At 39.2% G+C, this 25,776-nt stretch overlaps 1 protein-coding gene across 1 annotated transcript; it reads right to left on the reverse strand.

Annotated features, from left to right (window-relative positions):
- Positions 1 to 6,886: 6,886 nt before the first annotated feature.
- zbtb20 (zinc finger and BTB domain containing 20) lies at positions 6,887 to 25,655 on the reverse strand. Its single transcript, XM_062453220.1, is given in 6 exon segments — positions 6,887 to 7,514; positions 7,999 to 8,566; positions 8,568 to 9,535; positions 11,162 to 11,329; positions 21,749 to 21,845; positions 24,997 to 25,655. Coding segments are annotated over 3 exon segments (2,055 nt in total). The 5' UTR covers positions 9,516 to 9,535; positions 11,162 to 11,329; positions 21,749 to 21,845; positions 24,997 to 25,655; the 3' UTR covers positions 6,887 to 6,975.
- Between the last annotated feature and the right edge of the window lie 121 nt (positions 25,656 to 25,776).

Below are 25,776 nucleotides of genomic sequence, written 5' to 3' on the forward strand. Positions count from 1 at the left end.
ACAATCTTATACATGTTATAACATGCTATAGTTTTACATCACAGCTACGATGTGTCAGGTTTATTTTATGTTTTGCAAAATTTATTATAAAAAGCTATTTTGATTAATAACACAACTACTAAACTACTGTCTACCAATAGTGATCATAGGATGAAACCCCGCCGCATGTTCACAAGTACTCTGCCTTGAGAATAAAGTGAAAATTTTACTTTCTAGATTGGAACACGTATACAAGTGTGTTGGAGCTCACATCTTTATAGTCTTATCACTTACACAATAGATGTTATTTGTGTTTCTCAGACACTGTAGCATTATTACCATTCTTTGGTGTTTACAAAAACAAACGTTGTCTAACATTTAACAGTTAACCTCTTATGATGTGCGGTCCAATTGCACAACAGACAAATTTGACTACTACCACCACACCTCTGAAGAGACTGCAATTAAATATATAGTGAATGAAGCTGTGTTTTCCATTGTAATGAAGTACTGAAAGCATTAACAGTTTAGAACAGATTCAAAAGTGTATACAGAAATATTTTCACATGTGTACCAAACCTATTTGGCAAAAATGTGTCAAATGTAATAAAAACAATACTGCCACACTGTGAACATTGCTTTGTCTTACAACAGACAGGAATTGTTTTTGGGGCACGAGATAAGCACAAGAGACAAATAAATGACCATCATCCAAAGTGTTTCATATGTAAAGTAGTGTTGGGACCTGAATTTAGAGAATTCTGTTAAACATAAGTATATCATAAGTGGTATAATTATACCCCAATTAAGAGTATACTGGCATTTGTTATGAATTTAAATGAGTCTGGTACGAACAGGGATTTTTCAATAAAATGGTTTGTCATTCTTTTTTATATATATAACAGCATCACCTCAGCAGAATATTGACTGATTCTCAGCTGTAACACCGCACAAAGCTGGACCATAGATTGTAGTGGTCTTAAAGGGGGATATGCTAAATAAGCCGATAGTAAATAAGTTGAGCAAGTTGTCCTTGCAAGGTCAAAGGGATCACACTATTTCTTAAAGAGTTTCAAATAACATCATGAAGTTATGTTACATCACACCAGACTAAATTTAGGAATGTTCTCCACATGGAATGTGCATACAGTGTAGTCTGGCCTTTGCAACACAAATTGAATTCAAATTCAAAACTGCTTTCCATGCCTCGACAAAGATGCTCGCCAATAGGAATATTGCTTCTTTCAAGAATTTCTTTTCATGAACAAAGGTAGAACAACTAATCTGTTCAATACATAATATATTTGTTCAATACTAATATGTTTAATACATGACATTCAGATTTGACTTTACATCATGCCATTGTATACAACTGATTAGAGTAATGATTGCTATGTGGCATCTGTCCAGATGTGCATTACAATAGAAGTTTGAGTACTTTTCATTTAGGCTAAACGATGAATTCATGAGCAAAATGACAAACGTGATTACTGGTCTAATCAGCATGCCTGCTTTGGATTTGGGGGGCGAGAACAAGGTCATACAGTACTGTGTCTTGTCTCCAATCATATAATGTCTGTGTTTGTTTAGCATGTTGAGGTGACAAACATGTAAGGTTGTATATAACCACAGTGGCTTCCTATGCACTGGCCAATCACTGGCCTATTCAGGCATTATTGAATGGTTTTAGCCAGACATTTTTATACCATGTTTTCCTACACTATCATCAATGTTACATCCAGCATGCCTACTAACAGCGTTCCAATGGTATGAGCATGACATTTCTAAATAGAATGGATCAATACGAGCTAGCACGATGATAGGACAGTTTGAAGTATAACCAAACTTTGAATTGTGATTCTTGAACCATTTAATTGGCAGAATCCTAACAGTGCTGTTTGTTTGTCTCTGAGCTGAATGGGATCAATTTAGTTTAGCAGTGGAAAGACAGTTATGGTGTTCTAATAACAGTTTGCTGTGAATACTTTATTATGGCAGAGATGTTTGGGTGATTGGGACTTTGTTGTAGCACCTCTTGCTCACGTTTGTAAGCACCATGTCATAAGAACAGAGTCAGCTAGAATAGTGGCTAGATCTGTATCTACTGTGCAGGTAACTTGGTCTACTCCTGCTTGTTAATGTTAATAAAACTCCTGGTTGTTAATGCATAACATTTAGCATGATTATTTCCTGCTATGTATTTATTTCACAACTTTGAATGACAGCAAATAAATAAAGATACATTTCAGATGTATCCTACATAAATAGATTAGAACAAAGAGGTTCAAGCTATTTAAAGGGCTCTACTGAGATGTACTGTTGTCACCAACATTTATCATAGCATAGTTGTATACATACTATCATTATCTGTTTAAAGACCATAAGGTGTAAATACTGTATATATTTGCAAAATGTACTGTAGGTGAGGAGTTATGAAGATTACGTATATCAATATACAAATAGGCACTTGATAGGCATACTCTCTATATCCCACAAAGCATATTCTAGCTGCAGTAATTTCTGTATCAAACAATTTCAGAATGTTTGTTATATGTTAGAGATGTTCATGAAGATATTTTCTAGCCTGGCATATACTGTATATTTACTTGATTCCATTACAAACTAATATGTAGTAGAACAAAAACTGTATTTACTAGCGAGTGACCATAACGCTATGACCAGTAACAGTTACTGGCCATTACTTTGTGTTATTACATGAGTGAATGTGAATTCTAAATGAAAATAGAAGGACACAACAATAAGATCGGAGTTAGACGGATGCGTCCCAATCGACAAAATTACCAAAGTCCTTTCCCTTGTGACTACATTAGACTGCTTACTACGTCAGATTGTTTTCCAAATGGTTTCATCTTATCTCCTCTTGCATTGAAAGAGAGGGTTCAAGTCCGAACAACACACTTGCACACACGGACAACTGTGACATGTTACTCAATGGCTGCTTGTCCTTCCCCATTTAGAACAATGTACTAATAACACAAGAAATGGTCCTGAAATAAATTGCAGAAGTGACAACTAAAAATAATGTTTGTACACTGACTTAACTAAACCTTAGCAACATGAAAACGACTTTTAAAACACCAAACCAGGAGCTGCTTACTAAAGTCTATCTACTTGTGAATAATGAATCCTGTAGCAAAATCCGAAGCAATATCATAATCAAAAAAATAGCACTATTACAAAGGAAAATACAAAGAAGACACAAATGTGTGCCATGGACTGCAAAGAAAGCATTATGGTGTTGCAGTGAAAAACAGCCTGTGTAGTTAGCCCATATACATTTGTACTATTATTATATGTTCTTTTAAAATTAAATAATGTTTTACAAGTACATTTGTGTGTGAGTTTATCTGGCTATGGACAACAAAAGTGAAATGACACCACCTAATCCTTGCAAGGGTTTATGTGGAATAAAATTGGTTATCTTACTTTTCATTTCCCATCTCAAAATATATCAAAACCAACATTAAGCTACTTCTTTGACTTTTCTTCCATTGACATCAACAAACTAACATTTAGCTACAGTCAATAGTGCATTTCATACATTTATCACACAAAATATTGGCTAATTTAGGTTAACATTGCTCTGACTGCATCTGGGCTAACTCAGTGAACACAAAGTAATGATCTGAAGTCAGACTGGTTCAAGACATCTTTGCAACCACGCTGCGCAGACACCAACAGAATGGCAGGACTAATAGCCTACTGTTTGAAATAGATCTCAGCAAATCTTGACATTTTGTCAGATAAAGCAAACAACAACAGAACCTAGTCTCTATGTACTGTAGGGTATGCAGCATCTATAGCCACTTGGCCGATGGTAACATGAGCTGCAACGAAGACCCTGACTTCTTTCAGTGTCGCTGACCTCTGCAGAAAAAGGCACCAAGACGAAGACCTGCCCAATCACAAATTGCTGAATTTCTCTCTACAACCTAATGCGATTTCACTGACCAGGTGCAACCTCAAATATTGTTCCCAGCATTGTTGTATGATCGACCATTATAGATAGCTATAGCATAGATAACTTTGCTTCTGAAGAACCAAAATCACAGCTTTGGTATTTCTGCAATATGTCCACTTAATGTCAGTTTCTTGTTTTCTTTTTTCAATATGAAAACACAACAAATTTGACCAAATTTGTGACACTTGTTGAATGATCTCATCAGGTAAAATATTCCAATAGACTTGGGTGATAAAGCTTAAGCTAATAAAAGCATTTAGTCTTAACAGCACATAGGTCTTCCATTAGGGGCAATGGTTCCATTAGGGCCAATGCTCTACAGTTAGAGAATCTACACGACAGATTTATTTTTCAGCCCAAAAAGGTTAGAAAAAGCTGTTGCTCAAAGTACCTGCACTGCATATTGCAAAGGAAGCCCTACAGTTCAGATATTCCACCTCCACTTGGGACATCAACAATTTGATTATATGTCACACACAAACATTCACACAGACATACAAACACAAGGGAAGGGACACACACACTTGTGTACAATTTACAGATAGCAAATAAGCTACGTACAATCTCCCACCCTAATTCCCCAAGAAACTTGTTCTAAAACACACATATCATTTATGTCCACACACACTATAAATGTTTTTTTTTTCCTTTTTTGGATTTAGTTTGGCATGAATGCTTTTATATGAAAATTCAGCATCTGTTCTAATGTATGCAATGCAAACTGTTGTTAGAGGGGATAAACTCCTGAAAAGAATATATTAAAAAGGTAAAAAGAGAGACAAGCTCACACGATGGTTTGGATTTAAATAAAAAATAATTGCTTGCACAAACACAGCACAAAACATACGTATTTGCAAGCGTTAACAAAAGCTGAAACATTGAATAACCTTATGGAACAAAGCATTTCTAATACATGTGAACTACAACCAAATAGATAAAAATGATTCTTCTCTAAAACTATAATATCTCTGGTAACAGTAGTGCACTTATCGGTTTAAGCAGTGCAACATATATGCAAGAAAATAATGCAGTCCTCTTATCAAGCTTTTAATAACTTTTTTTCTTTAAAAATGAGAAAAGAAAATCATAGAAGGTAATTTCTTAAGTAAAACAATTCAAGATTAAGCACAGGCATTTGAAGAAAATGTGCAAAGTAGCACTTAGTTTAAAAAATCTTACAATTGTTTTCAGACTGTACTGTAAAATGGTTAGTTACTCTCTACACCGATACAACTACTGATGGGTTGTCTACCCAAGTAAATGAGCAAGGTTGTTTATTTGCAATTGCAAGCAAATGTTTGTCTTATTTTTGATAAAAAAGCAGGTACAACTAGTCAAATATCAGAACAGAGATTTTGAGTGACGTGACACGAGAATAACAACCTTCTCCCCTTACTTCCAAACCTTTTCTTTACACACTGTATCTATAGGTTGCCAAGAAATCAGGAATGTATACTGTTGTCTGGAAAGTCAAATCTGCAAGTTGTGGTATGTGAAATAATTACTAAATTATTTTTTTGTATTTTTGTCTATGCCTACTGTTTGTTTTCTGTACATCCTGTCGAAACAATGCAGGCCATTTGTGCCACCAGATGGAGCTAACTTATCGGGAATAGTGCATTTTAGTCCTCTCCATCTGCTCAAATGGCTCAACAATGTAGTTCAGATGGACAGGCTGTACAGAGACACTGGATTGAGATTGAATATTGTAAATGTCCCATGCAAGTTCAATGAAAATGATTATATATTTGACAGTAATCCAAATCAACAGATGTCTTTAAATCCTTAATAGACGTTTACATTGTCAAAGGATGATTATGCTAACATTGATGTTCATGATGACATAATCTTGTTTCATCAACGGCTGATAACAGTCTGATGCAAGATGTGGAGCAGCAAATATAATGGAGAGTGAGTGCGATCGCATACTCAAATCTGCCATAACTGTTAATGTAAAATCCCAAATTCCATATTCTTTTCAGAAATTCTTTTCCTGTTTTTTTTGTCGTTGTTGTTGTCTCACATTTTGAAATGGAAGAGGTCTAATAGCCTTAACAGTCTTCTAGGGTTTTAGTGGCAGTGTATGCAAATAATATAAACTCCAAACAATATAACATTTTTGCTAAAATACTGTCGCATCAACAAACTCAAATTTTCGTAAACTTAACCTGAACCATCAAAATGCTCGGACAACTATGCTAAAACATATAGATATTCACTCCTCTAATCACTCACAGGAAGTTATATTTCAGTAAAATTATTAAATCAATTTGTACCTCGACAACAGCTGCATTGTAATCCCTCAATACCAAAACAATAAATAAAAACCCAGTGTCAAATGAATTACTCTCCTTTTCTTATCCTACATAAGAAGGCAATCTTGTGACCATCAATATCTTTTAGAGGGAATATTAAGCCCGAGTCAAGACTCTTTTTTTTTCTTTTTTTTCCTTGTTATTGTTGTTGTTGAAAATTATACCACAGTAAGGTTGGACGCTTATAGTGTCCACATCGGTCAGTATGGATTCACATCTGCCATGTTAGAAATTTCATGGCAATGTTTGCGCACACACACACACACACACACAACCACCACACGTACACACTCACACACCACAGTACATACATACAGTACACTCATGGACACGTAAACTCATACAAACATATCTATATTTTATATAGGTGTGTGAGTTTGTATGTGTGTGTGTGTGTTTCTTTCGTAGGCCTTTCGGTAGTGTTCAACACGTAGATCAGTATTTTAGGAAAGCATACATTTAGAGGCCTGTAGTTCGGATCCATCCAGTGGATCAATATCAAACTACAAAGCCTTAAGGCCACCATCTTTTTTTCTTTTAGAATAACAAAAACACCTCTTATCTGGGAAACTTAATGTGCCAGTGTCTATACTCATTACTCTTCATGCCCCCCCCCCCCCCCCCCCGAAAAAAAGAAAAAAAAATCTAGTGCCATTTTTCTTTTTCATTCTTTTTAAAAGAAGTTGTATCTTTTTGTACTTATCCATCGGAGACATGCATTCGCATGTGGTCATTGAAGTGCTCAATTTGGTCGAACTTGGCAGGGCAGACGGAACACACGTAGGTGGTCCCTTCTTGGCAGCTTGCCTCCGCAGCCACACCCACTCCTGTTCCGACCCCACCCCCTACCCCGGCGCTCCCCCCCATGGGCATGGCCAGGGCCACCACCCCGGCGCCAGGTTCGGGAACAGCCATGGGCATAGGAATGGAAACAGGCCCGCCGGCCCCCGCCGGCCCTGACAGGCCCGCCACGGCGCCGCCGCCGGCGCTGTGCATGGCCATGTGCCTCTCCAGCAGGGTCTTGTGAGAGAACTTCTTCTTGCAGATGTAGCATTCGTAGGACTTCTCGCCGCGGTGCAGCCGCATGTGAACGTTGAGGGAGCTCTTTTGGGTGAAGCGTTTGTTGCAGATGCTGCACTGGTAGGCGCGCACGCCCGTGTGCGTGACCATGTGTTTGATTAAGTAATCCTTCAGGGAGAACGAGCGCCAACAGATGCTGCACTGATGAGGCTTCTCACCTGGATGTGCACACAAGTTGTATGGATTAGGGACAAAGGCACGAGGCAGCAGCAAAAGGATGTGAGAGGAAAAAAACATTGAGAGAAACGGTAGCGCTGCGAAAAGTGTATCTCGGCTCTGCCAATCTAGCCTTGACCGAGGCGATGTGAAAGGGCAGTGCTCATTCCAAAACGCATTAATACTGTATTCAGGCTGCATTATATTTTGATTGGCATACATATGTATGCATATTGTACAACTGCAAATACGTAGGCAGAATGTCAAAGATTATTTCACAAAAATGAAACTTTCTTATTGAGTCTATTTATTAGCATTACTATTTTATTACCATTATATTCGTCTATTACTTTTTTAGTTTGGAAATAAAAATGAATAACCAATAACCATGTTGTGAATTGAAGAACAGTCAAATCAATTTCACACATCACATTCAGACATCATATCGTACATGTGAACGGGCAAAGCAATGAGACCGTTACTCACCAGTGTGGACAAACATGTGTTTGACGTAGTTTTGTTTGGCAGTAAACGTTTTACTGCAGAGAGTGCACTCATAGGGCTTCTTCTCCCCTGGCCCCAGCCCTGCCGCCGCCTGCTGCTGCTGGGCCTGTATTGACATCTGGTTGGTGAACGGGGCCATAGAGGGGGGCGGCACGGCAACAAACTGAGTCTGCTGGCCTCCTAGGGACTGGGGGAGACTGAACAGAAAGGGTTTGTTGGTGCTTGACGACTGCGTGGCGAAGAGCGTGGGCAAATAGGAGTTTCCAGCGGTGCCCATCACCTGGGTGTTGCTGGTCATGGTGAGTGGCATCCTCAGGTTGCTGGTGTGTGATTCGGCCTGGCGCATGTAGTGCTGGGCACCTGACAGGGACGGGGACACGATGGGGTTGGGCAGTGGATGCATCCCGCCGTCACTAGTGCTGTGGGACGTCCCGCCGTCCTCCACGTCGTGGACCTGCTCCGGAGACGAGTCGTCCACCTCGATCTGCACCGGCCCCCCCCCCCCCTCCGTCGGGGTGGCCCTCGTGGACCCCTTCCCGCCCGAAGCCCAGCAGGTAGTGCTGATGCTCGGCGGAGTCTGGCTCGGTACCGATGGAGGAGCTCACCCCCGAGTCGAAGCTCTCGCCCTTGGGCTCGCTCTCGACGCCCTCGGTGTGGTCGGTGTCTTCGGCGCAGTCCTCCAGGCCGCCGAAGCAGCCGCCGTACTCGTCCTCGGCCTCCTGCTTGATGTGCAGGCCCCCCGTCTGTATGCGTACCGGTCGGGGCTGCTTGCGGCAGTGCGTGGTCTCGGTGGACAGGAAGCGCTCCATCTGCTGGGACCTCTCGTGGATGCGGGTGATCCACGGCGGGTCCTGGCCGTGCTGGTCTTTCTGCGGGGCGAGCGCCGGGTCGTAGTTGGCCGACATGCCGCCCACGTAGTGGGTGCGCTCGCGGGTGCCGTTCTGCAGCGAGAGGCCGGGGTAGGAGTACAGGGACGTGTACGAGCGGTCCTGCTGCGACGTGGCCTGCATGTATCCCGACTCGGCGTCGCTACTCGGCCCCGACGTGCCAGACTCCGGAGTGCCTCTGGGGGTGTCCTGCCCGGAGTCCACTGGGACGACGGGAAACCCCCCCGGGCCGGCTAGGCCCACGTTCTGGGACACGATACGGGTACACTCATCGATCACGGTCTTGATTTGCAGGATGCTGGCGGCAGTGAGGATCTGGAGGGCCTCTGATTGAGACACCCGCAAGACGCCGCTGTACATAAAGTCTATCAGCTTTTGGATGGACTGCACTGAGACCACGGAGGGGATCTCAATGTCGCTGTAGCCCAAGAGCAGCTTGTCCTGAAAGAAGGGGCTCCCAGCGGCCAGCACACACCGGTGAGCTCGCAGCATGCTTCCATGGATCCGAACAGTCACGTCACAGAAGTGCCCGCGGTTCCGCTGCTCATTGAGGGTCTCAAGTACAGAATTGCTGAAGTTGTGGAGGTTGATGTTATGAATGCGCTCGGTCATCCCCTTGCAACTAATGTCACCTGGGGTCAAACGAAAACAAAAAGCGCAGTCAGAAATTACCATTTTGCGTGACTCATTTCTGATGATGTCTTATCTTAGCACATTGTGCACATTAATTAAATATACTGTACATCAATAATAAAAGAAAAGGTTTTGGAAATTCCAAATTCATTCAATAAAATCATGCAAGTAAAACGATTCAAAGTCAACATAGAGACAATAACAAGTTCGTCAAACAGACCGGGAGGCGCCTTGACATTTGTTGCAGGAGACCAAGACAATCAAGATGGTTCCCACCTACTTAGGAATTGTATTACATGTACAGTGAGCCATTTGATTTGAGACAACATCCCCCCAGCAGGTGGTGCTATAGGCTTAAACGACCTATTTATAAGGCCCACATGTGCTACCGTGATGTGATTGTGCTCACATTTTTGGACGTGACACAAATGAGCTTTATTAAAGCTGATATTTCTACCCTACCAATTTGACCGAGCAAGGTTTAGGACACTGTGGTGAAGGAGTACGAACAGTTAAACAGAGTGAATGATAAAGTCTATCGATGACAATTTGGTCTAGGAAGCTACTGCCAACCATATAATGGATTGCAACATATTTCAGTAACGAAAGCGTAGAACTCGATATATATGCATTGGTTAAGCTAAATTTAGATAGTAAGGAGCCTAAAACAATTTGAGAGCAAAGCTCCCTCATTGGTTGTTGAATAATGATTGGAAAACCATGGAAATTAAATGAAAAACAATGGATTTCCATAGCTTTGCCTGAGTAAAACATTTGTATACTGTTTGTTTTGTTTATCCTGGTGATGTGAGGATTTTTTTTTTTTAAATCAAATCTCTTAGCAGAACAACATTGTTTAGCAAATAATGGAACTGCTTTGTATTAACCCTCCAGCTCAGTTGATCAACTATTTCGTTTCACAATCCTCTTCACCTTCTTCAATGAGATTCCCCCTCTTTGCATATAATCATTAATTTACATAATTTCATTCAACCACACATCCCACATCCTGTGCATAAAGGCTCTTGAACCAGTACTGTTTTACATCTGGGTGTCACTTTTTCTTTTTTTTGCCACAGTGCTTACATTTGTGTATGAAACTCAGGAGTGCAATCTCACATGTGAAATGCATTTGGCCTTTACTGTCAATACCCCAGAAAAGCTGTTGAATTGTGTGTATTAGTATTTCATATACTGAACAGACAAATAACACATTTGAAACCAGATAATGTTATGTGAAAAATATTGATCTGCATAGCATTTTGGTCCACTGCAAAGTGTAACTGGGATGTGGTTGCATATCTCTGCCACGGTGGATAAACTCCCTGTATCATTTCCTATCGGCCTTTGTGAACCTCCATCTGTACATTCAAATTGAGGAGATTAAAAGACAAAGTAGAATCCATTTACACTTCTAGACTCCTGGGAAACCAAATCGTAAACGCAAAAATACAGGGGCAGCAGGTGAACTGTTCCAGTAACACCAGGCTGAGCTCCAGCTGGAAAATCATGCCTATCCATCCTCTCCCAAAAACACTGATCCTGACAGGCTGCCTCCGAGTGTGGATCCGCCCACAACACACACACACACACACACACACACACACACACCGGGGAATACTCACAGTCAGATGACAAGTTGTTGGGAAGATGTAGATGAGGCTAGTGATGAGGCACGGGTTGTGCTACAGGTTGCTGGTGGTGTCGGTGAGGGACCAGTGCTGGGCTATACCTTCAGTTGTCTCGGCCAGATTCATGCGTCGTTCTGCCACAGTGGTTCCTTCAGTACCACCCTGGGTGAAGAGGAAAGAGGCGATACGTAAAGCGACACATTGTCGTGTGGGAGTGTGGTGCTCTCAGGGCAGTGCGTTTGTCGTCCTTGATTTTTCTTTTTCTGCCACACTTTACTACGCACACTTTTGTATTGTATGCTGCTGACCTCTGCTCGTGAATGGAAATGTATGTATGTGTGGATGCTGAGGATAAGAAGGCTCGGGTAAAATAATGGGATAAATAACAGCATTCCATAAGCAATGTATTCTTAAATCACTCAATTTGATGCCTTCCAATCAGCAATATGTGGGGTCAATTCAGTATGACCTGTGTGAAAGAAATTACAATACAGGGAACGTCTTGTCCGGCAGGACATATCCCACTGCTGTTTAGTGGACACTTGACTGCCAATTGTATTTCAAGGCAGGAAATCATATGGTCAGAGGGCCAAATATCCTTTTAGCAGTTAACTAAACTACTGGTCAGGAACACCGCATTCTTCCAACACATCTATTCACATTCCATCTTGACATGTCCAGATTGTCCTATTTTTAGGTCGGAAAAGAATCTATCTTCTTGTGTACTGATGTCTTACAGGAGATGCCCATGCAGTAGCTGATGATTAGAACTATTAACAGTGAATTCATATGAAAAGGCATCAGAGCTTTTCACATCCTCTGTATGTGAACGGTCAGCCTGTATGCACACATCTCCTAAATCAATGCCTTTCCTTGTAACCTGTAGGGTCCGGAGTTTGTGTGTCCACTACAGTAGAGAATCCTCTAAGAGAGAACGTCTGAGTGGTACAGTAGTTAACAAGGCAAGTACAGGTGGTGTCTTTAGTGGAATGCTTAGCTGGAACCATGCCTCGTTATATCTGTTGTACGCCTCTGTAGGGGAATGTATTGTTTTGCTTCATCCTATAAAATGAGCTCTCTGACCTTCACTTGGGAGAGAGATTTCGCAAAGCCACAAAAGACACTGTTGGTTGAGACATGATGCCTTCCACAATGGCAGCTTGAGAACCAGCATGCATTCAGTGATTAAATATTAAACGTATGACTGTTTCTTATATAAAACTTTCTCTGACATGTTCCCTTGATCAGCTGTGTTTTCTGGAGACAGTAAGATCATTGTAACTTCTCTGCCCTCTCCTTTTAAGGGAGGTAGGGAGTAACTGTTATCTCTGTAACTGCTGTCAACCGACTAGAAGTGAGCATCTCTCTTTTCTTCCTACCTCATCCACCCACAATTCAAGGCTATTAACTGCATTGAAGCCTTGTTTGTCTCAAACGATATTAACGCTAAGCCCTCCGTTTTCCCTATCTTATCTGTGAACTCCTCTCATGCTCAGAAGGATCGGTGCCATTACTGTTGGGAGTGTTTTGTCCTTGGTGAACATGTTCTCGTGGGGTCAGCTACGATTCTCTAAAGCCAAGCCGTTTTTGGAATTCAACCCTTTAATCCTAGGGTTGCAATGTGTCTTGTTACTTCGATATCCCACATCGTTATGGTTTGGTCAGCACTTCCATTCAAAATCCCCCCCAAACTAACCATCTCCACCATTTCACAAAGCAAACCCCTTTGGTACACCAACTCACATTGTAAATACCTGTACATAGGCAAAGCCAAAGAAGCATAGGCTACACATCTGGGAAGTTGTCAAGTTGCACATTCCATCTACTTCTGTGCAGGACTGCAGCTAATTCATTAACTCGTGCAATACAATGACAACTGTCCAGCAGCTAGTTTGAAAGATACTCTATGTTCACCTTTTTAATTGTTTAACTTATTTTTCCTGCCAAACCTTTTTATTAGTTACATTTACATTTAGTCATTTTCACAAACCATAATTTACCACATAAATAAAATCTTGTTTTTAATAGTAGCCCATTTAGATGTAACGTGTTCACTCAATTATTTGTCATAGAATTCTGTAGACATTTCTTATTTGTGATAATATAACCTTATTTAGGCCTACCTTGATAATAATTTAATCCGGGATTGTATTTAAAAAGATCAATGAATCATCGTATGTGTTACATGGTCAACATAAGAGGAATAAATACTTCTCCAATGGTTTTCCATGCAATATCTAATATCAAAATATATCTGTAATGGAGATGTCTATGGGTCTTATTTACAGGCATGAGGGTGTATTTATTTTTTCTTATTATGTGTCTATCATGTGTCTTTATTATTTTCCACTTAAAGGCAGTTACAGTTCACTCCAAGAATAATCAGATATTCAATGTGACCGTTTCTCATCTAAGATGAGAAACGGATCTCAGATTATCTGAACCCTACAGGTGTTGTTTTTCTGTAGACCATTTGATTAATTATACAATTATAACTTTTCTGCCTCCCTCCCTCATCCATCCAACCTTCAGGGATATAACTTATCTAGTAACTTGCATTGACTGACTTTAGCATCTCTTATTTTTAAACTTTTCTTGTAACATAATTTGATAGTATTAATTGCCTTACCAGATTGTCCATCATATCTGCTACAACCAATACATTCTAATGCTAAGTCTAATGTTTACCCATAAGTGCCTGTGATGCATACCTAAAATATCAAACGTCAAATAAAGCTGGCAAACACAAACAAGAACCTATACCCCTTCTCTTTGTGTGAATGTGTGTATGCGTTCAGTTTATCTGCAATCAATACTGATAAGACATGGCAGTCCAGCACAGTCAGACCAGGATGCCAGGACACGACTGCCTCAGATATATATAATAACACAACACATAAGGCATTCATGCACTAACACAAGACAAGCATTCAACAACATGCGGCATGTGATTCTCAGGTTTACAAGCACTCATAAAAAAGCTATACATACAAGATACATGCAGCCGAACATACTGTAACACATTTTGAGCATAAAAATAGTCCATAACAACATTGGGGGAAACTGACTCAAATGATGGTTTCTGTTGATGATTTGGAACTACAAATATGTGTTGCCCTTTGGTACAGTTTCAACTTTATGTGGAGGACAATGTTAATGACTGGGAAAGAAAAAGCAAAGACAGGAATAATGTGTTTGCATACAATTGTCTATATTAATGCTGTTATATTCAGTTGCACTTGAGATTGGTTTAATGCTCCTGATTGTCTTGGCCTGTTTTAAAACATATATTTTTAAAATGGTATCTTTGCCTACTAACTATTGCACATCATGCTGTGTGTGTGTGTTAATGTGTTCTTGTACATGCATATCTATATTAAATGTAAATACAGACTATTCCAAACTATGCAATTTAGATCTGGGATCTTTTGCCTTATATTATATAGATTCTATATGATAGATGTATGTCAATCTGGATTGAAGGATTGGATCTGCTAAATTAATCAAATGTAAACATTTTCAACAGAGAACATTCCGTTTTCTTTTTTGTTTTGTGCTGAGACTAAAATACTTAACTCACTACATTCATTCCGGGTGTTATCATATACTGGTGGTAAAGCAAGCTTAATTTCCTGCACAATAATATTTCACAACACTGGGTGATATCAAAGGCTGCATGTATAACCCAATAAACTGTTTATTGGAAATCAACACACACACAGTACACATTTATCGTGTGTTGAAAATAAACTACAAATAACTATTTAATAAATGATTTTCTATCGCATGTTTGGTAAGGGACAGATGACTGTGACCTGATGCCAAAGGCCTCTTTGTGGGTAATATCTTTAGTCAACACAAACAAATACGTATATTACCTGCCTGGCTTTGGTCGCATTCTAGACATGTAAATGCACCTGTCTGAGGGGTGAAGTGAGGTGAATATGGGCGACAAAAGAGCCGGCCAGAGGGAAGCAGCCTTCAACTGCCCAGACTGCCACTCACTAGAGTGATTCCATTTTAGCTGTGACACAGTGGGTGAGCAGCAGCCAGTTCCTACCTGCAGTGAATGCTAATCAGTCCAGGGGTCTGTCTCACCCCCCCACCCCCACCACACACCCCCCCCCCCCCCCACACACACACACACCCCTCCCCCACACCCCTCTCCCTTCCCCGCCTTGGACGAAAGGGGCTGATGATCCTTCAAAATTAATTAGATCCTTTTTGGAGGCAGCCATTTTCTTTCACTCCTTATTGCTCTGGCAAACACTGTACTGTGTTTCTTGCTGCCCTTGTCCTTAGGAGACCCACAATATAGTTACAGATATTCGTATTTCTTGAAATCTTAACTATATTTTTGAGACTGATATGACCGTTTTGAAAAACTCCTTGTCTATCTTTTTCTCTCCATCTCTCTCATTCTCTCTCTCTTTCTGTCTGCACTGTGTGCCTGTCTCTGTAGAGTTAGCTGTCAATACGTCCCCAGAGGTCAGTTTGTCTGCTAGAAATCAGACACAATGCTCCAGACTGCCAGTGCCATGCCCTACTGCCACAACAAAGACCACGGAGAAGGAGAGAGATAGGAGGAGAACAGCATCGGCAATCTGAGTTCAGGTTAATCACGGCTGCCTTAATTAGTTGGCAACCTCATAAAATACACTGTGCCGAATTTGGAAATCAGTTTAATCTAGGGGGAAAATGAAAAGGTGGGGTTAGGGGGATGGGGTGGAGGACAGAGATGAGAGGAAGGCTTGTGAAAAGAGACGGTGTCAGCCATGTGAATAATATACATCTTGAATATGCAAATTTGACTTACAATACACAGTACAGGCATACATTTTCTCCTCATTTGTGCCCACAAAAAGAGATAAGGGTTTACTCTGGCATTGTGATCATCTGTAGTGCATGTTATACTATATGATTATGATTAATCAGGAACACAGTTTACACTAACCCCATTATTCATGAAGAAGATAGACAGTCGTGGTATTACTGCTAGTTGTTGGTGCAACAATAAGTATGATTCAGGAAACATTTATTTAGGAAAAGATTTCATAAATGAATGTTCTTAATATGAAAATAATTTGGATTCCTATTCAATTTCAACCATACATTTTATAAACTACAGTTTGTTTTGCCCAGAATTTTAATCTGATAAAAAAAATTGGAATTCAGGGAAACATCCAAACACACATTGAATTATTTGGTTCATGTATTATGTTTCCATTTCCATATTTGCAACCAACCAAGCTCCAGTATATGATACCGTTCCACTATTCAAGTACTGAGTACTATTAGAATTTCATAATTCAAAATAACTTCTACATTTTACACACCTCAGCCGTGACCTTTCAAACTGGTAATAAACCAAACAGAATTCAAATTTGGTCTCATCTGAACACAAAACAATTAAATATTTCATAATTTAATATTCAATTCTCGCCCACAGCATTCTGTTGGCTAATTAAATTAATGAACAATATAAAGCACTACATGCCTTATTACTGTGGAGTGTTTTAAAATCCAGCTATTGTGCTGTTAAGTATAAACATCAGAATTGCCTGATAATATGCTTAATGCACCTAAAACACACTTCAGTAGAATCTGTGGAAAACAAGCACTACATTTTTGCCGTAATTGATTTACCTTTGACTTGTGCCACTGGACCTAGTGTAAAATCAACCACATTTAAAAACAACATTAACTGAACACCTGCACTGCTTAAACACAAACATTTCTATGTTATGTTGGGCATCACTCAGTCTAAACGATCACTTGGACTCAAACAAAGCATCAGGCCTGTGATCCAAAATTAGTTGACAAAAGAAGGGGATGAAGCAAATCGCTAATGATGGTATTTGATGAAGGGCTGTGTGGAATAAGGTGTTAGCACACAAATAGCAATATATAATACAATGGTTGCGATATGGCCATGATTCTTTAAGACATGATGGCACTTGTGGCTAATGGGCCTGGGATGTAGCTACTTTGGCTTTCATAAAGGGGACCCAATTTCTTGGCAATTATATTACCATGATGGGGATATCCATGACCAAGAGCAGACTTAATTACACATGACCTCAAATCATCAGGACACAAGTGTACATGGTTTGTCTAACGGTAGCAAATTTGTTGGCTGGACAACATGCTCAGCTATATCACCTCATGTCATAAACACATCCACTACTATTACAGATTCCAGAAGGTATAATAATCTTTAAGGCACTTTTTTATATTTTCAAGCTTACAACATACTAAATAAAACCTACTTTATTTATCGTCAAGACAAATGCCACAGTAGACTGTCATAAATCATTGATCAGACCACTTTGCACTGAAAATGCAGTCAGTATTAGGATGTTATTTGCAGAAACACTAATCGAGTAGTACTTGTTCCCCGTTATTCTACGCTTTTAGAAATTAGTTGTTCAGATGATGAACCATTTGACTACTCATGTGATAGTCTCACGAATGCTCCAACCCTGAAGCAGATATTTGAACAATTAGAGACTTATTATTTTTTGGCACAGGTGACCATAGCAACTGAAAAATTTTAGGAAGGGAAAGAATCAAGAGCAACAGTGTTCGTCATGTTGGAGAGCTTGGAGGGGGGGGGGGGGGGGGGAATCACTCCTCATCCTACATTCAAAGTGCTCTGTCATTGGGCTGCACATAAACAAAATCCAAAAGCTATACACTACCAAGACCTTGTAGAGTTGTAAATAAAATTCAGGACAGCCATTTATGGTTTTATGAGGCCTGATTAAATCATTCACATGGCTTAGGAAAAAAACAAACACATTTTATGTTACAATCAGCCATGTCATTCTTCAAGAACATCAGGTCAGAATCAACAGTAGACTATAGGACAATAAGTTAAACATATAAGACGAATTTAGGAACAATAAACTGTATGGCTACTCGCATTGTGTTAAAAGCGGATATAACCTCTGAAATAGGGTATGTTGTACAGAAGTGATATCTTATTAGCTCTTATGACTTATCTTTAATATTCATATTCTGACAGCTGGTAACATGGTTAACCAGAGTACTCTATACGTAGTGTCAAATTGAATGTGCCTGGGCCAAAGGCATGCTGGCTAGTTTCTAGCTAGTAGGGTTAGCTGCAAGAGCTTGAGAAACCAATAAACTTTACACTTGCATTAGATTCAACTATGGCATGTTGAAAGCTGATTGTAACAGGGTTGACAGAGGGCACACAATATCAGTCCGATGTTGAATTATGGTTATTTTCTTGTCTTGATGTCATATGACCAAAAATAGACCTGCTCAAGCCCTTCCAACTGACCTAAATCCAGTGTCTTTACTTTAATATTTGCTCTTTGTTCTCATCAAACCTCTCACATTTGTATGCAATGATTCTAGAGTTGATTTTAACAAAGTACAAGAGAACTATACAACCAGACCATTTTACCTGTTTGCACCAGGCAAGTTCTGATTCCTTAAGGATTTCAATGAGACTGGAAGAAAAAACGACATCAGAAAAGCTGTCCTTACGACTGCTGAACAGCCGACCTGTGCCCACTAGGTTGGGGTTCATTTGATGAAACAAAAGCTCTGTACGTCTTCAGTCAATTCTCAAAATTTAAAAACAGCACTGGAACTCAGCAGGGTTGATGCAAAGTGTTTTATTGGTTCTCAGGCAACAAAGATTCCCAATAGAACGTGAGCGTGATCCCGGGATCAGACTGAAGTTTTCTCCGGACAATTTAACTTATATAGTCTTCTCCCCATTGTATGTTAATATGGTACGATATTTATTGGTTACATAGACATTAGGTAATCTTACCAAGCGTCCCTTGTCTCAGGGGATTCAAACCAGGTACTTTCCTACATAGACACTTCTTCCAATTAGGCTCTTTCTGACCTTGAACAGCCAGCTGCATTAGGTTTCTGGGCGTAAGGCCACAAATATGTCTCATAAGTTATAGCTATGCATCCTGGTTCTTTATGGAAGCATACACATGCTCCTCTCCCCCACTCATCCTTTAATTATTTAAACCTTATATTTTGGGCTTCATGTCTCCTACCATTGTTTAGGGATAACAATAATCAGCCAACAGCTTTGCATCTGGTTTCCACTAATATAACTTGTAATAATATGGTTTCCAATGATACAGCATATACCAAAAAGTGATTACAAGTATCTTTAAGTCCATAATCATTAACCATCTTCATAACTACAACAGTATGATGTTTTTTCCACATCACATTCTATTTCTATTCAGTAAATTCAGGAAGTGAGTTTGAAGGCATGAATAAATAAATAAATAAATACATCAAATAAACTCCTGGCCATAGCGTAGCATAGTGTAATGAATGTAAAACATTTAGCATTATTTACTAAAACAAATTATTTTTGTGACTTGAAGAAACAAAGGTACTATACAGTATACCGTTAATCCAGAATGTGTCGACTCATACTGCCAACGTGAAAATAAGCTTTACAAACTTGAACCATAAACTTTTGTGTTGCAAGAGGAGCTTGCGAGAAAGCCAGCCATTTCACAAGAAAGGAGTAGCGGCCAGAAGCCCATTAATGCGTTTTTTTCTTCAATAAATACTCAAAATTATTTACCAGAAAGGGGCCAATACCACAAATACATCAGCATTGAATCTTGAGTGAGAAAATCTATCAGACAATATTAATCCAAACTCGGCTTCCAGATGGGCAACAACAAAAGTGTGATTACTATTAGACTATTAGACAAGGACATTAATAATATTAGGCTTGCTTACATTGGGTATTCATTTGTAAGAATGTGATCAACATTCACCAAAAGAGGTAGTACTTTTATTTTCTAACGATCTTCAGTTGCACAATCTCCTTTAATGAAAGCTACAGTAGGTAGTTGTAAACACTGCCTGTGTCAGTCAGCATACCTGCTAAAAATAATACTAAAGAGCTAGCAGCTATCGTCAATTATGCATATCGCTTGCTAATCGTGATCCATTTCATGCTTGAAATGTTTGGATAGTTGTTGTTTTTTGCAGTTGGTCTTCATTACAAAATAACACATAAGGATTTCCTGAGGTTGCACTGGTAGTACTAGGAAACTGGCTTACATTAAGTCTGCCAACTATTTTATAAAATTTAACAAAAACCTTATTGCTTCAAATAAAAAGTAACAATGAGGTGTGGAAAGACTTTGGGGTCTTAATAGTCTTAACTTTGTGTGGGGCAACCCTGGCTTTATCGCACAAATGCCATTGTGCAGATACTGTCAAGTTATGTATTCAGTTGTACAGTCTTGGCTTCTGTATTTTGAGATGTTTACTAGCATGAGACATGAAGATTCTTTCAGAGAATACAGAGTTAAGTTAGTTTTGGCATAATCCATGTAATATATGTATATATTTCTTCTTTTTTCTTTTTCTTTTTAAAAGCAATCTCCAGATACTTTTCCACTCTTGAATACACAGTGATCTCACCATGACTTGTCGAAAACCATATGGGTAGCTGGGTTAACTGAGGACAGACATGCAGCTTGGCAAACATACAACTTCCCTATTAGAATCCAAGATACATTTTACACATCACTGAAATACTTGGGCCCTCGTGTTTGCATTTATAGTCAAAGACTATTACTATTTTACATGATCCATGTCTTTTGACAAAATAAAATAATTGTCTTGCAACTTTAACATGCATAAAGGTCCATTTAGACAAAATAGAAAGGGACCTTCAAATTTAGTCTACAACTGGTCAATTTAATTGTTCAGTTCAATTCAAACTATTTTAAGAGATGATTTAGAGAGTTCAGCAGCTGTTAAACTTCCTACTACATCGGTTAGCTTTGATCTGCGTTAGTTTTAATTAAGACTATCTGGAAATCATGCTGATCAACATTGCTTTGTAAAAACTAGCCATGCTGCATCTAACACATAAAAACAACTGACACTGCAAGCCTACTATTTAAAATGTGCAAGTAGAAAAGGTGGATAATTGATAAGATATGTAACTGTCTTGTAACAAGATATAAATCCTAAAGGTATACAATGTGTGCTTTTGCACTGAAGCCTTGCAAAACCACTCTCGACCTCTACACCTTCACCATCATGGCAAAGATCCAGAGTTTAGTGTGTTGAAATACACATTTTCAGTTACAGCCATTTTGAAGTAGTGAAAGGGATCACGTGAAATTATGGCCTACACAGACAATGGCCTACACATATGTGCCTTGGTATTCCCATAGCCTGCTTGGTGACGTTGAAGACCTAATGTTATAACAATAATAATAAATCATATAGAAATCGCTTTAATCCAAAGTGACAAACAGCACAGGAATGGGATTTCAACCCGTGACCTCTGATAGGATGTTACCCATGAATGAAGAAGGTGTGCTGTAGTATAGACAATTGGGGCAGAGGAAATGGTGACCTGGACTCCATCATCATCATCATCATCATGTACATTGTGACATTTCATGCATAAACTAGCGAGAGACATTTAAAATTGTGGGTTAGGTGTTGACCTCCTGCACTACTGTGAAACACCATGCAAAGACTCAAATGTAATTCAGTAGTAACATTTCAGAGCAGAACTGTGATGTCTCTTACCTTTCAGTTTAAGATGGACCTCCAAAACCTCCCCATCTGGCAATGACATCACAAATCACATCTGGAAGTGTCTTTGTAAGCCGATCCAGACCTATTGCTGTGGAAGACAGGCTGAATCAATGAATGGAAATATAAATCCTCCATTTGATAGTGATTAAATGTAAATTATGTAAGATATGACCTACATAAACATTTGTCGAACACTCAAATTCACACTTTTAGGATATTCTGAATTAATGTTCCCCAAACTGTTTCTACATGTTACGTTAAGGGTTAGTCCATTGGGGGCACCATTAAGTAAGTAAGGAGGGTCTCTGGAATGTTTCTTGAGCAAATGGTTTATGTGTTGATGAGCATAGAGTAGCACTCCAATTTTTCCAGCATTTGGCTTGCTTTGCTTCTAATCTAAGCCCCCTGCTGACTAAATAACATATTATTAAAATCCACCTTCAGGTGCTTGTGATATTTAAATAGAAAGTTAACTAGTGTTGTTAGCAATGCATGTGTAAGAGATGGGGGCCAAGCCTGATGGGAGGCCTTTTCACTGAAAATATTCATAAACATCTGTAATCATTCAAAAACATGATTGAACAACATGTTAAATATTGTTTTATAATGTAGTATGTTATTAAAATACAGGCAATAACCTTTCCGTAACTGTATGATATTCTATAAAGAATATCAAATAACAGCATCAACTGATTTTTCTAATCATTTTGAAGAATCAGCAAGGGTCTATATGGTTGCCACAACAAGCCAAAAACATTTTACATTTAATCAATATAACCAGACTGAACGATTCTGAGACAGTATTGCAGTTAATACGTACTCCTGCCTACAGTGACCTTATGACCCCGTTGGAGATGACAAAGCTATCCTACACTTAAACCAGTAATTCTCACTAGCAATCATGTATATAGATCAAACATAACGACTGAGAAACACAACGTCATACATACAGACCAATGTTTTACCGATCGCTTTGAAAATGTCACCTACAAGCTCAGATTTCCACACGCTAGTTAGGATGCTATCACTTTGTTGTCTTTCAGCAAGGGATAACCAGCTCACTATCCTTTAAGCACTGCAAGGGTGGGTTGATACACAGCATGATACAGCTGGACCGACCACCCTCACCCAGTGTTATACAAGATATTTGAAAGTTCAAATGTGCACGAGCCTACCTTCCATAAATTATGAAATTTAAAAACAGGCTTACATATTCTGCAAAGGAATCAATCGAAACAGATAAACAAACTGTAATTATAAAATGGCATAATGGTCTTGATCTAGATTTTGGATATTTGTTTTTAGAAAAGTATGTTATTGTTCTACAAACAAATCAATCAATTATGATTTTGAGACTCGATTTTTTACATCAATAAGTTAAGAGTACCAAAATCACCTGGCAGAGATAAGGGAATATTGCACAGTGTACATAATAATATTCATTTAGATATAACAGGCCTTAGAATGCGGAACTTTGCACTCCTGAACGGTAAACCACTGGTCTTCAGTGAAATAACTGTATTAGATCGAATTGTTAAACTTTTGCATCACTGATTATTGACAACAATATTTTCACAAACCCACAAAAATATGTGACCCAATGTGGAACATTAAGGAACATTTGACATTTATAGGAGACAGACCGTTGGCTTGCAGATGGGTGATATTACACACACACACACACACACACACACACACACACACACAATGTATCCAGTGGGACCTCGAGGAAATCATGTTTCCAAGGTCATCATGTGCTTAAGATGTTTCAAATGAACTTGCTAACCAGAGCATTTAGGGCTACAGTATTCGGCCACATGTTTTGCCTTGTATAAAGGTGATATATCCGGACGTCTTAGTTTCAATTAATAGAATAGGTAGGCTTTAGTCTTAAATGAACATGGGATAGTTTCAGAAACTTTGTGAATCAGCAATAGTATGCTCCCATTAGCGCTCGCCTTATTAATAGTCCGTGATTAGCATTTGCAGAACTCAGATAGTCTCTTATGGATTATTTCCAAGTGAAATTGGAAACATGTTTAACCAATTCGAGAAACCGTGTTATTAATCATACATCGTTAATATGCTATGTCGTCATCACGTTAATGTAGCCTATATTGTTCATTTGCTATTGGTACGCATGGGCGTTATCTTAGCCCATCTGAAATAGTATATATAACAATAAGGGATGCCCTCCTTTTGTTAAACATGGCTCCAAAACCCAGGCCAGAAGGACAGTTTTTCTTTCATCAGTGGAACTAAATCCGCGGTCCTTCATATCTTTAGCCAGTGATATTAGCTCAAATGCTGTTACCTCTGTGGCAGACAGATGTTGCTTTAGCATGACTGATTTAATTCGACAAAACACTAGGTTATATGTATGAATTGGTTATATGAACTTGAAATTCATAAGGTCAAAGACATTAATATTATGAGCCACGTCTGATTAAAAAAAATAAGCTGCTTTGTTACAACTGGGGGCATATATCTGTTTCGGACATTGTTCGGGCCAACAAGTGACAATTTTTTTTTTTTACATTGTCCGGTGAAATCGCAAATTACGTTAATATATGTACATACGTACAGACAATATATATTTATCTATTTGTTTTTAGTTTAAATGGCCATTTCCTCTTGTTAATCATTGACTCAAAAGATGTACACGCGCGCTATAGGTCGGTTAGATCTCCAGATGTCAAGGGAATGTTGTTTATTGAGAGTTTTATGAAGGAGCTTGACCACAGTCTAGCTAACTAATCTTGAAATAACGATGCATGAGGATAATAGATTAATTACAGTTAAAGATAAAACTCTGAAACAATTTGGGGGTGAAGGTAATCATTTTGAGAATAATGACAGATGGGCAACTTCTCACGTCATGCTCAGCGCGTCTTTTTGGTCAGATACGAACGTTAATAGAGAAGACTATCGTCAAACCAAACTGTGAACATAGGCTATAGGCCTACTCCTACAAAATATCATTTTGAATTTGTCTTATAATTAATTGATGTTGATCTGGGATGACAGAATAGCTAAAGTTTTAGATTTTCCTGTGTATTTGAGTCGAAGGTAATAGGAGAAGAAACTCTAGAGTAATATTTCCTCTATTAGCACCACATGCTTACACTCTTGTGAAGTTTGCATATTTCATACATTGTATTAGTGCTGATCTTATAAATAGCCTTATAGATACTATATGAACACCCGCCCCTTTCTATAGGATTTAGCTAATTTCTTACCTGCTGTCCAACGTGTGTCCTCTTCTGGTGGCAGCGTTTAACAGCCTCCCGGTTTTTCCCCGGCAAAGCCTTGATTCTAATATTTTCCCTTACTTTGTTTCATTTCTCACTTCCATTTTCTTTCATCTCATCAATAAACACACGCTGCAGCCTACCTTCATAGAGGACCTCAGTTCAAGTGTGCCCTCCCATTTTTAACTATACGTTGAATATTTTGGGGAGGCACGCCTTTTCACTTACGATTGGAACAGGGCGCACTGTCTTGAGCGGTGTAGGCTGGATCATAAATCGGTCAACGTTATTATGCCCCAATCGTAGAGCCGCTCACTCGTCCTACAGCACATAGTGGGACGTTGTAACTGGTTCTATAGTGGTTTCGAAATGGTAAATGGTTCTCCAACGCAAACAGGGGAGTACTGGGATCCAGTATGAACTGCAGAAGCAAAAGTTTCATAAAAATCCTCGTCTCAATGTTTAAATTCATCCGTATGCTAAATGTGTAGACTAACCTATAGGCCTATAGTTCACCATAAATCCGTTTTAGTATCTCTCACCATCTACAAGTCTGCTTCGTTTAGTCTTAGATAGCCAGCTGTAGAGTATAACGTAGCCTATTGATCCCCAAAGCCTCGGGATATAGCGTACTGTTAATACTGAATGAACTCTTTAATGAAATGTTCCCAGCGTTGCTCAGAATGGCAGTCAATAGTAAATTACATATAATACGCGTGCCTGTACTTCTTATTGGTCAGAGTCGTTGTCAGTAACGCTGTCCATTGG

This window comes from Osmerus eperlanus, chromosome 27 (genome assembly GCF_963692335.1).
Source record: "Osmerus eperlanus chromosome 27, fOsmEpe2.1, whole genome shotgun sequence".
Taxonomy (NCBI): domain Eukaryota; kingdom Metazoa; phylum Chordata; class Actinopteri; order Osmeriformes; family Osmeridae; genus Osmerus; species Osmerus eperlanus.